This window comes from Archocentrus centrarchus, chromosome 3, assembly GCF_007364275.1.
Source record: "Archocentrus centrarchus isolate MPI-CPG fArcCen1 chromosome 3, fArcCen1, whole genome shotgun sequence".
Lineage (NCBI taxonomy): Eukaryota > Metazoa > Chordata > Actinopteri > Cichliformes > Cichlidae > Archocentrus > Archocentrus centrarchus.
This window is the reverse complement of record NC_044348.1, coordinates 15,546,336-15,559,777: the sequence shown is the minus strand read 5'-3', so window position 1 is coordinate 15,559,777 and position 13,442 is coordinate 15,546,336. Positions and strand designations below refer to the sequence as shown.

The following is a 13,442-nucleotide window of genomic DNA, read 5'->3' as shown; positions in this document are numbered from 1 at the left end:
CATTTTCATGCTGTTTTTTAGCAGCTACAAATATCACACATCCTCTGTTTTATTGCCCTTTCTTGGACAAAAGGAAATATTCTTATTGCGGACTGTTTTGTTTCTCTAACCTCGTGGGTGCTTTTGCTAACACAGCCCATGTGGGGGTGTATTTTTAATAAGGCATCAGAAAATCACTGTCTGAAGCTGCATTCATAGATGACTCTTTGCTCCTTTTGAAGAAAAAAAAAAAAACATCTGCTCTGAGCCTCCTTCTGTCACTTCTGTTGGTTCTGTGGGTGTTTTTATGTTTTCTTTCTCTTCTGTTGTCAACTGGTTACTAAATTTGAAATGAAAAGTTCTTAGTCATTATCCTAATTTTACAACACAACACGACAGGGTTGGTATAGCAGCAAACTTGTTCTGTATACGCCAATTGTTGGTGGAATTTTGAAGACAGGATATCGGTTATCTCTTTTCACTGATGATCTATTTCTATAAATGGCAAAAATATTTCTTTCAATGATGGTTATCGGATTCTTTTCCATGAAAGCAAGATATTCTCTCAGTAACATACCAGGAAGAAATTCTGCATTGTTAACAGTTTCTTAAAATCCTTTCAATCCTAGAGGAGTTTTTGAAGTAGGTGCTTGAATAACATATAAAATTCATCACCGGCTGATCTTTTGAATGATGAGGAGAAACTAGTGTTATTGTGCTGAGGATATTTAATCAAACGCGCACGTCTTGACAGTAAAAGCAGAGACTTTGGAAGATTAAGAAAATGAAAAAGTTTATATAATCCCTTTCCTGACTTGTGCGCCCCTCACACACCTCCTCCACAGAGAAAGCAATTGAGATGAGAGTCTCAAAGATTGACCACACTGCCCTGCACCCCCACCTGCTGGACATGAAGATTGGTCAGGGGCGCTACGAGCAGGGCTTCTTCCCCCGACTGCAGTCTGATGTGCTTTCCACTGGGCCCACCAGCAACAAGTGAGTATCTGTAGCTCACTACAGTCCCTGTCCCCTTATGATTTGTATATATTTGAAATAAACTTCTGATATGTGTATGTAGTGTGTTTGATGGCTGTTTTACATTGTTTCTTTAGAAAACTGATCAAATATGTGGTATTCTGTGCTACAGATGGGCCAAGAGGAGCGCTCCTGCCCAGTGGAGGAGGAGGGATCGGCAGAAGCAGCACGCTGAGCACCTTTATTTAGACAATGACCAGAGAGAGGTGAGAGCGCTCCCCACAGTGTTTTCTTTTCTCAGGTCGCTCACACAGCCGGACTGCTTGAGCTGTGACCTTTTTTTTGTTCATTTTGCATGACCTGTTGTCTGTTTGCTTTATTTTGACTTTGCGCTTTCCATCATGTCTGCTCTTAAGACCTTTACACACCAAGGAAGTTGTGAAAAAACACTATATTCCCAGTTTTGTGAACTTGTCGTGTAATGTATATACACAGAAAGCGTTGCATTTTTATGAAAAATTCGTCTTCAAAAAAACTCACTATGGAAAAAAATTAAGTCAACTTAAAGTCTGATTGTGTGTGTCTGAGGTAAAATAAATAAATAATGTTTTACTGTTTCCAAATCATTTTATATTCACTACCGGTGTGTGTTTTGAGCACACTCGTTGCCAAATGCAGTGGTCTGATTGGTCAGCACTGTTCATGTGAATGCAAACAAAATGGAAAAATCGAGCTCGAGCCAAAAAAAAATAATTGCGGCAGATTTGTCCTGCGAAATTATGCGGTCGGTGTGAACGGCTGCATTAAAAATAGGTGAGTCCAAAAAATATATTTAACACATGAAACATTTGCATGAATTTTATATGTCCGGTGTGTAAAGGCCTTTTCACCTGCTCTCTCACATCTGATTGCCTTTTTTTTTTTTTTTTCCCTTTTCTTTCTCTGCCTGCCTTGCACTCACGCCCTCACACTCTCAGCATGTAGAGTGTTTGTTTCCGGAGCTCCAGCTCCTGCTGTTTCTTGACTACTACTGGCTCTCGCAGTCCTTCAAGCCCTGTCTAAAGTCGGTGACTGTGGACGTGGTATGTGTTGGTTGTCCACTGAGCGCAGGACATGTCCACACATGTGGGCATTACCTCCCTCTGCTTCCTGCACCTTCAGCAGCTTTATCTGACTTATCAATGTCACGTTTGTCTGTGTCAGGTGTGGGATTAGGAGATGGAACTAGTAAACGGTTCATTTCATCAAAGTCAAATTTAATTTTATCCATTTTCTCCAAAATTATGAACTTATTTTGATCCTTGTAGACTTTAGATTTGATGCATTTTGCTTTTGATCATTCATTACTTTAAACTGTAGAACAAACTTTAATTCAGTAGTCATAAATTGACTGAGATCAGCTCTGTGGTTAGACGTGTTTGTCGTAGATGTAGTGACATGATCATCATGCATGTTTTTGTATTCGCTAACTGAACCCTGTCTGTGCTTCATCAGAAATACATCCAGGAAGCCAGAAACTTGGGCACAACCATCAGACAGCCTAAACTGTCCAACCTTTCACCGTCTGTCATCGCTCAGACTAACTGGAAATTTGTTGAAGGATTGCTGAAGGAATGCAGGAACAAGGTTTGCCTATGATTAGTTTTAGCTGCTGCGGTGCCACATTATTTCACTGATTAATACTCATCATGTATAAAACTTGGTTATGATTGAAGTCAGTTGTATAGAATTTGGAATGAAGCTTATTCGAGTAGGCTAATACTGTTGAAATAAATGTGTTATTTGGAGTTATGACAAATGCTAAAAAAAATAATTGAAAAACCAGAAAAACCTGCTGCACAAAAATTGCATGTTGTATACTGAGTTTGAATTCATTGTAAAACTGTGTGTGTGTTTGTATTTGTCTCTGCAGACCAAACGTATGCTGGTAGAAAAGATGGGTCGGGAGGCTGTGGAGTTGGGTCACGGAGAAGTCAGCATCACCGGTGTTGAGGAAAACACCCTGATTGCGAGCCTCTGTGACCTTCTAGAGAGGATCTGGAGCCACGGGCTGCAGGTTAAACAGGTCAGGACAAAACAAATTGCTGCAGTCACCATGTATATGATTCATCTCCAGCACCTGTTTGATATACAGTGCATTCAGGGGAAATAATAGCACCAGTGGCTGTTTTCTCTCATTTTTAGGGTAAATCTGCCTTGTGGTCCCACCTGCTCCACTACCAGGACAGCAAAGAGAAGAAAAATGCAACTCCGGGTAGTTTGGGGCCTCCAGGTAACAACTAAAATCAATTCAGCTGGCGATCACAGTCATTTAACAAATGGATGATTTCTGCTCCAATTACATTTCTTTCTTTTATTCCAGGTTTCATTCATGACACTGAGAGACGTAAATCTGATGGCGGTGGGTCGGTTATGCCTCCTCTGAAAATCTCTCTAATCCAAGACATGAGGTGAGGAAGGCTGGAGGAATGCGCATGTCTGTGGAGGAATATAAGAGGAATAAAATCACTAGGTTTCATACTCAACCAGACCAATGTAATTTAGACTTATACTGCCCCCCTGTGGCAGACCATCAAACAAAATATTATTACATCCCTAGCATAACAATGTTATATCTATATTATACTATAGTATATCATAATAGTCAGTTAGTCTGAGTCTGTGTAGCCTCATGTGTCCAAAATTCCAATATCCTGAATTAAGACACACATAGAACTTGCTGATTTAATTGTGGGTTATATTCTTACAATAGACTCAATAGATTTTACAATGTAAACAAAAGCATTAAGTGATTCTGCTAAAATGTCGTGATGTTATTTTTCTAATTGGATTTGAATTTGAGAGGGGAGACTGTATACAGCAAAACAATCACATGATCACCATCCCAGACCCTCGGGCCATCCTGGTGCCCCAATTTAATCATCATCTGGTATATTTTTATATTTAAAAGCACCAAGACTTTTAACCACACCGGCAGTTCCTGTGGCACATTTGCATGCTTCAGCATGCATGCATGCGTGTGTGTGTGTGTGTGTGTGTGTGTGTGTGTGTGTGTGTGTGTGTGTGTGTGTGTGTGCGCGCACGATGGCAGCCATCACTGCCGTCATGTTTACCACTATAACCAGCCAGGGTTGAGGAGTCTGGGATTGCATTGCTTGAAGAAGACACAGAGTGAGTCTGTGTAACAGCGTGTTACTTCCAGCCTAATTGCCAGACCCCCCACCAGTCTGACTGAGTAGAGAGGAGAGGAGGGGTCAACTCAGGGCACAAACATGCAGCTCGACTGGCGGACAGACCCTCCTCCACATTCATGTAAACGTCTGGCGGCGAACTCGTAAACAGCCGCAGCCATCGCCATCCCATAATAAGTTTTAATATTTCCTCATTTATTCTTAACCGGGAGTTAGTGTGTTAATCTCATATATTAAAGCTTCTTAGAGATGGTGATGACAACTCGTGTGTCTGTGTGTGTGTGTGTTACAGTGCAGTAATAATAATGTTGCATGTAGTAGGTGTTTCCTACTGTTGCTATGGCGATAACGAGCAGCGAAAACTGGGTTACTTGTCGCGATTGGGGCGTGGAGGGTGGAGACAGAGAGGGGGATGGAAGGTGGAGAAGAAGCGCGTATGGCACAGGTGGAGTGGAAGGAAATGTGTCTGGACGTCAGAGACATGATAGTGGCTTGGAGCGATGGTGCGGGACCGACGCGCACTCAGAGAGGCCGCCGTGGCACAAATATCACACGGTGCAAAGTGAGACATACTTCTCTCTGTGTGTAACAGTCTCAGTTACATTAAAATGTATTCAGCTTTATTTACCAAGCACCAATTCACAATATCTCAGAGCACTTTATGTTTTAGTGCTATACTCAGACTGAAGAGTTTCAGATTGGGGCAGGTATTGCTGAATATAAACATATAATATCATATAAACAAATGACTGGGGACAGGAATGCACAAAACTGAAGGTCCTTGGCCTGATATAAAGTATCCCATATCTGAACAAATTTTAGTTACACCGGAAGCCCTGAAATATTGGCCGCTGCTCTCGCAGTAAATCACCAGGTGATGGCAGACGGGTTTCCAGATTGTGGAGAATTCATTTAAGTTTAGACAGTTAAATTTAGACAACACACTTGTGTGGTCACTTGTATAAATGCATTCATATTACCTTGGTTGTTCCATTGAGAGAAAAATTAGATAAATTCATGTCAGATATCAGACTTGGGTGTTCCTGTAATGATGATATGTTGAATTATTGCATATCCCTGCACTTCCATGATGATAAGGGGAAACAGTCATTGTCTGATCATTGGTATTAGTTCTCCCCCTCTAATCCCTGAATCTGTTGTTTTTTTGGGTGTTTTTTGTTTTTTTGGTCATTTGCAGACACATTCAGAACATGAGCGAGATCAAGACCGATGTGGGCAAAGCTCGAGCCTGGGTTCGCCTCTCTATGGAGAAGAAGCTGCTTTCCAGACACCTGAAGCAGCTGCTTTCAGACCACGAGCTTACAAAGTGAGCAAAAGGACACACAGCCAGAGTTTTTGTGTGCTTGTGTTTATCGCGGTGTCAGCTGCAGTAAGTCACGCTGATGCAGATTAAAGATCTTTGGGTGTGTTTTCCTTCCTCCTATGTGGGCTCATCTTGACCTTCTTTCTTTCCTTTGTGAGGCAATGTCTGTCTCATATGAAATGAAGATGTGATCTAACCATTTATAATACATTAAGTCTTTTGAAATTTCAGAGCATCTTACTGTAGTTCATCACTACATAAATAATTTGCAGGCTCCTTCATAATTGATATCCGAGTACTAAAGTGGGTCAGGGGATTTCCGTCTGCCTTTTATGACCTTACAGTTGCATTTATTCCACCTAATGCTAAACAGTGTGCACTTTGTAATCTACTTTGTAATCCCAAAAGTGGTGATCTGTTGTATTACTTATGTATACTGAGGCATTATTATGTTAGCAATTTTAGTAATAGCAGAAGTAATTCAGTTTCTCCAACAATCTTCTTCCTTTTAGGAAACTATACAAACGCTACGCCTTCCTGCGCTGTGACGATGAGAAGGAGCAATTTCTTTACCACCTCCTGTCCTTTAATGCTGTGGATTACTTCTGTTTCACCAATGTATTCACAACCATCAGTGAGTTTTTTTTTTTTTTTTGATGCCTGACCCTACATTCTACCAACAACCAGCTTTTATGGATTTGAGTTCACTGTCTAACTTTTCTTTTCTCTTCTCTCTGTCTCCCAGTGATCCCCTACCACGTGGTGGTTGTTCCGAGTAAGAAGCTGGGTGGCTCCATGTTCACGGCCAACCCCTGGGTGTGTGTTTCTGGTGAGCTGGCAGAGACCGGAGTCCTGCAGGTCCCCAGAAATACTCTGGAGATTACTTTTGAGGTTGGTATTAATTCTCATATGAAAGATAATTCCACTACATTGCAATGGGGATCATAACTGTATAATATAATAAGTAAATTAGCAAAAGTAAGTGCTGCAACTAGGGAACAAAACTGATGGAAAGAAATATAACTGTTTAGCCGGATTATCTAAATCAGTGGTTGTCAAATTTGGATCCCAGGGACCTCCTGGGATCTGCAAACAATAGCTGAAGAGTCCACAAAATAATCTACTGCAAATAATAAAACTGTGATCTATCATTAAAAAGTGTGTACACACCATTTGCACTAATACATATTCTGTTCTTACTCCCTGCAGTGGAAGCTCAAAATCTGTCATGAATGACTCCTCAAATATCATTTCTCTCCAACTGTTCTGAGCACCATGTAGCCTGGCTCATTAGCTACAAGCACTGACAAATATTTGAGGCATAGTGTCATCATGTGACTCTAAGGCAAACCAGCTATATCTGGGTTAGGATGATGACTCCCTAGAACATCTCTCCCTCGTAAAGAGCCCTTGGGCCTAGAAAGTCTGAGACTTAAATTTCTTACCAGTTACTTAGTAAGAATGTCCAATTTCACAGCACATCATGCAAAAATCTAAAAAATTGTGTTGCCAGATGAGTGTAATGGACAGCACAGGTAACTATTTGACAGTCATCATTGTTTTCTTTGTCACAATCGTTTCTCCTCAAACTGCGCACAGAAGTCAGAGGTGTAAACATTTTCTCTAACTGACTGATTCAGGTCCACTGCCACAAAAACAGACACAGGAAAGCTTTCATACCTTGTCCAATATTTTTCGTGGCATAGATTCAACAAGTACAGGAAACATTCCTCAGAGATTTTGATGATAGCATAACCATGATGTGACTCTCCCATTCCACCACATCCCAAAGGTGTAACATTTAAATGATGCTCACTGGGTATTAAAGAGGCCAAAGTATGCCAAGAAAATATCCCCCACAGCATTACACCACCACTAGCCTGAACCGCTGACACAAGGCAGGTTGGAGCCACATGATTTCTTATTGTTAACGTCAAATTCCGACCCTATCGTCTCAAATTTGGAAGCAGAACTTGAGACTCATAAAACCAGGCAACATTTTTCCAATCTTCTGTTCAGTTCGTGTGAATTGTAGCCGCAGTTTCCTGTTCTTAGCTGACAGGAGTGGCATCTGGTGTGGTCTTATATGCTGCTGTAGCCCGTCTGCCTCACGGTTTGACCTGTTGTGCGTTCAGCGATGCTCGTCTTCATACCTTGGCTGTAACAAGTATTATTTGAGTTACCGATGGTGTTTAATGTTTTGACTGCTGTAACACAGAAATTTCCCGTCTTTTGGAATAAATACTGTGTCTTATCTTATAAACCAGAACTGTTCGACAGTAAGATGTGCAGTCTTGTGTTCTGAATGTCATTTTTTTTTTTATTGGGGGGTGTTTGACATTAATTTTCGGTCCCTCTGTCTCAGTGCCAGAACCTGGGCAAACTCACCACAGTGCAAATGGGTCACGATAACACAGGGCTCTATGCGAAGTGGCTGGTGGAGTGTGTTATGGTCCGCAATGAAATCACAGGGCACACTTACAAGTAAGCATTACCTCATGATGAAAAACTGTACCTAATACTGATTTGCCCACATGGTTGTCAAAAGATTGACTCGGAGTGCTCGTCTCGCAGATTTCCGTGCGGCCGCTGGTTGGGGAAGGGCGTGGATGACGGCAGTCTGGAGAGGATCCTGGTGGGAGAGCTGATGACCCCCAGCACAGAAAACGATGAAAGGATGTGCCGCACACCCCCCATGCAGCAATCCCCAGGAATGATGAGGAGATTTGTTACTATCTCGCCAAACAGCAAACCAAGTGGGTTTATACAGCTTTTTGTTGAAGTCTAGCTCTCTTTGATGTGAGATTGAGCTGTCCCTCACCAGCTAATGATTGAAATCTTGCTCTGCTTTACAAAAAAAAAAAAAGAAACTTAATGCATGAATGAGAAAACACAACGACAAATTGTTTTAAACCTGGATGGGAACTTAGCTTGCTGTGTCTGCTTGTGTACCCCCCCCCCCCCCCCCCCCCCCCCCATCCAGAGCTAAACACAGGTCAGATCCAGGAGGGAGTGGGAGAGGCTATCAACGGGATTGTAAAGCACTTCCACAAACCAGAGAAGGAGGTGAGAGACGGCAGTCTAGACAGGCCCAAACATGCATTTCTATTATTCATCACAAATGGAGAAAAGCAGCCATCTGCTCACTGTTATCTCTGTGTTATAATTCAAACATAATAAAGAAGAATTTGTGCAATTTTTTTATGATCTTATTTTAGTTGTTATTATTATTATTTAGGACTAGTTTGCTGCCTGTTATTTTTCCTCTTCTAGGGGAGTTATAATAGAACTTAAACACTGATAATTATTATATACCAAGGCAGGTGGAGAGGGAGAACTGTAATTTAAAGGAGATGCCTGTTGAAGATTTTTAAAGTGCAGTGTAACTTAACTGTTGATTACGGGCTTTAAGAGTCATTCATTATAGTTCCAAAGTACAAAGGATTTTTTTTCACTGGGAATTCCCCTTCACTTCTGCTCTGCCTCCTTAACAGAGCAACAGAGTAATGACACTGAAGTCCACTTTTTCTCTGGTGTGCCCTACTATACTGTGTGTGTGTATATATACATTATGCAATTTTTCACCACAAATCTAAATGCAGCTTTCTCTCAATTTAATGCTTTATGATTTTAATATTTTGAGGTTCACTTTAATTTAAGTATGACTTTAGAGAAAGCTGTCATAATGATCATTTGCCATCCTCTATCCTCTTTACCTGTAAGATATTTGGTAGGTGGTTTGGCATTTTAAAGGGGTAGCTGCTTCATTAAAATGGCATTTCTGAAGAAAACAGTCATCACTTTGAGGCACCTTCAAGTCAGTTCTAACTACATGCATGTTTTTTTGCCCTCCATAGAGAGGCAGCCTGACCCTCCTCCTTTGTGGTGAGTACGGCCTCGTCTGGGCTCTGGAGCAAGTTTTCCAACACGGTTTCAAATCACCACGACTCTTTAAGAATGTCTTCATCTGGGACTTCTTGGGTAAGAACTTATACTTGAATGATGCAGACCTAAATGGTAAATGATCTGTGTCTCCATAAAGAACAGCAGCCACTTAAAATGATCTCCAAAGTGTGCTGTGGTGCATGAGTACTTTGGAAACTTCTATTGATATTGATTTGTTTCCCCTCTTGAAAAATGCTTTCTTCTCAAAGAGGGGCATCTTTGATAAGCATGACAAATATTTTGGAGGTATTTTTCAGGTTTAGTATATGTTTGAAATTGATTATTTCCTCATAGTATTATCCTATTAATTATTAACAGAGTGGTCTTCTTTTTTTTAAAATCTTGTGCTCAAACAGAAAAGGCACAAGTGTATTTTGAAAGCGCTGAGCAGCGGGAGGTGACCCCAGATGAAAACTGGCAAACCAGAGTGCGCCACTTCTGCCGCTTCATGCGCGCCATCAACAACACGCCCAGAAACATCGGCAAGGACGGGAAATTCCAAATGCTTGTCTGTCTGGGTGCAAGGTAGGAAGGAGGAACTCACATCGCTTATGTTTACTTAATTTAAAATGAGACAATGCATAATTAATACAAGTAATCATGGCATATTTAGGCAGATTTAGGCTAGTTTGGCTGGTTGGCATGTATATGTGTTAAAAAAAAAAAAAGCATTCACACAGAAGTACCACTGATAAGATTAAAAGCCATAAACTAAATGAACAATCTAACCTAACGAACATTTAGAACAATGTTAACATTGTTGTGGACAACAAGGAAGTTGAGTATTCCAATGCAATAAAACTTGTAGTGAGGCTCAGGACATAAATTGCTCTTTCCTGCTGTACACTCTTTGGATAAGATACTGATGCACTGCTCTTTATCTGATCCTTTGTCCCGGCCAGAATGAACTAAAGTGAAAATGTTCTCTGCTTTGAGAATTCTTGAAGCATCCTTTATTTTATTACACTATACTGCCAAAAGTATTCACTCACCCATCCAAATCATTGAATTCAGGGGTTCCAATCACTTCTATGGCCACAGGTGTATAAAACCAAGCACCTATGCATGCAGACTGCTTCTACAAACATTTGTGAAAGAATGAGTCACTCTCAGGAGCTCAGTGAATTCCAGTGTGGTACCGTGATAGGATGCCACCTGTGCAACAAGTCCAGTCCTGACATTTCCTCGCTACTAATTGTTCCACAGTCAACTGTTAGTGGTGTTATAACAAAGTGGAAGTGATTGGGAACGACAGCAATTCAGCCATGAAGTGTTAGGCCACATAAAATCACAGAGCAGGGTCAGCAGATGCTGAGGCACGTAGTGTGCATAGGTTGCCAACTTTCTGCAGAGTCAGTCACTACAGACGTCCAAACTTCTTGTGGCCTTCAGATTAGCTTAAGAACAGTGTGTAGAGAGCTTCATGGAATGGGTTTTCATGGCTGAGGAGCTGCATCCAAGTCTTACATGACCAAGTGCAAAGTGTTGGATGCAGTGGTGTAAAGTGCACCGCCACTGGTGTGGGGTTGTGTTCTGTCAGGAGTTGGACTCAGCCCCTTAGTTCTAGTGAAAGGAACTTTTAATGCTTCAGCATACCAAGACATTTTGGACAATTTCATGCTCCTAACTTTGTGGGAACAGTTTGGGGATGGCTCTTTCCTGTTCCAACATGACAAAGCAGGGCCATAAAGACATGGATGAACGAGTTTGGTGTGGAAGAACTTGACTGTCCTCCATGGACTCCTGACCTCAATCTGATAGAACACCTTTAGGATGAATTCTCGTCCAACAACAGTGTCTGACCTCACAAATGTGCTTCTGGGAGAACGGTCAAAAGTTCCCATGAACACACTCCTAAACTTTGTGGAAAGCCTTCCCAGAGGAGTCGAAGCAGTTATAGCTGCAAAGCGTGGCACAACATCATATTAAACCCTATGGATTAAGAATAGGAAATCACTTAAATTCATGTGTGTGTGAAGGCAGGCAAGCAAATACTTTTGGTAATATACTGTAATTTTCTTTAGTTCTTCCTTTCAGTTTATTATATATGCCTTTTCAGCCCTCTTGAAATGTACAGATGTTTTTTTTTTCTTTTTTACCATTTTTCTATGACTGTGCTGTGACAATTAATCAGATTTTCAGATGAAAGAAATTAATTACCAACAAGTTTAATAAATGAATGTTAATTATTCATCAGCTACATAAAATACAAAAAGAAATTGGCTCATTTCAGCATCTCAAGTGAAAAGATTTGCCCTCTGGTTCATAAATTGGAAATGTTCTGCTTTTTGGCATCTACTAACATTTTCACTGTCTTGTAAAATTAATTTAAGAAAATGTAAAAGAAAAGATTTTTATTATTCTTTTATTATTACTGGTAGACGTTTTAAGCACAGTGTGAGGTAGTTTGCCACAGCTTGTGATTATTATTGGAAAACTGCATCACGGTCGTGTTAGACTGTTCTGTTAACGCCACGTGTGTCATCTTTTGTCAGGGATCATTTGCTCCATCACTGGATCGCGCTGCTCGCAGACTGTCCAATCACTTCTCAGATGTATGAGGACACAGCACTGATTAAGGACCGCTCACTGGTAAACTCTCTGATCAGAGTACTACAGACTCTGCAGGAGTTCAACATCACCCTGGAGGCTTCACTCGTCAAAGGTGTTGGTATCTAAGCCAAACCAATTTCCCACCCACCAGACTTGACTGGGAAGATCACTGGGGACCACTAAAAAGAATAACTGAACCTTTTATATGCAGGAACAGACTTGAACAAAGGACACTTTCTGGCTTATATTAAAGCTACTGTTAACATTTGCCATATATTAAGTGCAATGAGCCTTTCCAGATATGTTGTTATTTTTATCCTCGATGATGTTGCCATTAGATGTTAAAAATATGTTTTCTATTATGAACCATGATTTACACATTATTGACCTACTTGTGCTATAATGTTTTACTGAAAACTGAATATTTTCACCGTTATCGTGAACTGCTGACGACGGCTATATTTAAGGGAAAGCGGGGGATCAAAACTGTTAATATATTTTCAGAGAAAAAAAAGAAAACAGTATTATTTTGTTAAATCAGTCAAGTTGCTTGCTCTGTTGTCAACTCCAAATTCAACGTCATAACACAGAGCTTTAGAGTAAATGATGTGGATGTATGCTTTATAAGTATGTGTATGACAGGGAGGTTTATAGAGCATTGGATGATTTCCCATGTAGGCTGTTACATTTGGGCCTTTCCCTGACAAAAGTACAAGTATGCAAATCATTTATAAGGAGCACCTTCAGCAGAGTTGAAGATCCCTGTTGTATGTGTTTAAGCCTGTAATTAGTGATAAAGAAAAGTAACCCCAAAGTTCTCCAAGAGATGCTCAACCCTGCTTTCTGTGCAAAGTGGATCACGACTACAGCCTTCAAGTTAACACCTCCAACCAGCCCCTTTCCCCTGCCATGATTTCAGCCCTTACACTACGTTTGCCGTCTTCTCCAAACAAAAAAAAATGGTGTGATGATCTGAGTAGCCTTCCTGTGATGAGGATGATCTACTGCTTCCCATGTAAGGAGCAAAAAGGACTGCTCTCCCCCTCTTTTATTTTATTTTATTTTTTTTTAAATCATGTTTTCTTGCTATGCAATATCTACGAGATAAATTAAACTCCCCGCAAACTCCATATCAGGGCGTCTTGAGATATTACCGGGCCCTCCTCCGTTATAGACGTTTAACTTTACTGTGCAGAAAAAGAGATTTAGTATGTGATGGACTTCTTACCTGTGCCAACAATGTCTGGAATGACTGTGTTGTACCCATCTGTGTACGACCCCACACACGAGCATCTTGGGAGATATATATTTTTGTTTTCCAATACAGTTGTACATTTATTGACATAGCTGTGTAATGTAGTGTTTACTAAGTGAGCAGCAGTGTACAGTGTAAAAATATATTAAGAATAAAGCATCTGTAATGCATTCATGTGAAGAGTTTATTGGTTTTGTATTAATATATTTATATTACCTGC

At 40.6% G+C, this 13,442-nt stretch overlaps 1 protein-coding gene across 6 annotated transcripts in view; it reads left to right on the top strand.

The window, feature by feature from the left end:
• Positions 1-13,392, top strand: part of dennd5a (DENN/MADD domain containing 5A) — a 36,329-nt gene extending 22,937 nt beyond the window's left edge. For 4 of the 6 annotated variants that reach the window (XM_030719308.1, XM_030719290.1, XM_030719299.1 and 1 more), the window contains 15 exons: positions 825-975; positions 1,127-1,220; positions 2,449-2,580; positions 2,867-3,019; positions 3,139-3,226; positions 3,317-3,404; positions 5,344-5,472; positions 5,982-6,103; positions 6,215-6,360; positions 7,835-7,953; positions 8,044-8,225; positions 8,453-8,535; positions 9,327-9,450; positions 9,771-9,939; positions 11,910-13,392. In XM_030719308.1, coding sequence (XP_030575168.1) covers positions 825-975; positions 1,127-1,220; positions 2,449-2,580; positions 2,867-3,019; positions 3,139-3,226; positions 3,317-3,404; positions 5,344-5,472; positions 5,982-6,103; positions 6,215-6,360; positions 7,835-7,953; positions 8,044-8,225; positions 8,453-8,535; positions 9,327-9,450; positions 9,771-9,939; positions 11,910-12,093 — 1,964 coding nt within the window. In that variant the 3' untranslated portion in view covers positions 12,094-13,392. Of the gene's footprint in view, positions 1-824; positions 976-1,126; positions 1,221-1,931; positions 2,037-2,448; positions 2,581-2,866; positions 3,020-3,138; positions 3,227-3,316; positions 3,405-5,343; positions 5,473-5,981; positions 6,104-6,214; positions 6,361-7,834; positions 7,954-8,043; positions 8,226-8,452; positions 8,536-9,326; positions 9,451-9,770; positions 9,940-11,909 lie in introns of all 6 variants that reach the window. The other 2 variants (XM_030719324.1, XM_030719316.1) reach the window with 1 other exon arrangement.
• Positions 13,393-13,442: the final 50 nt, after the last annotated feature.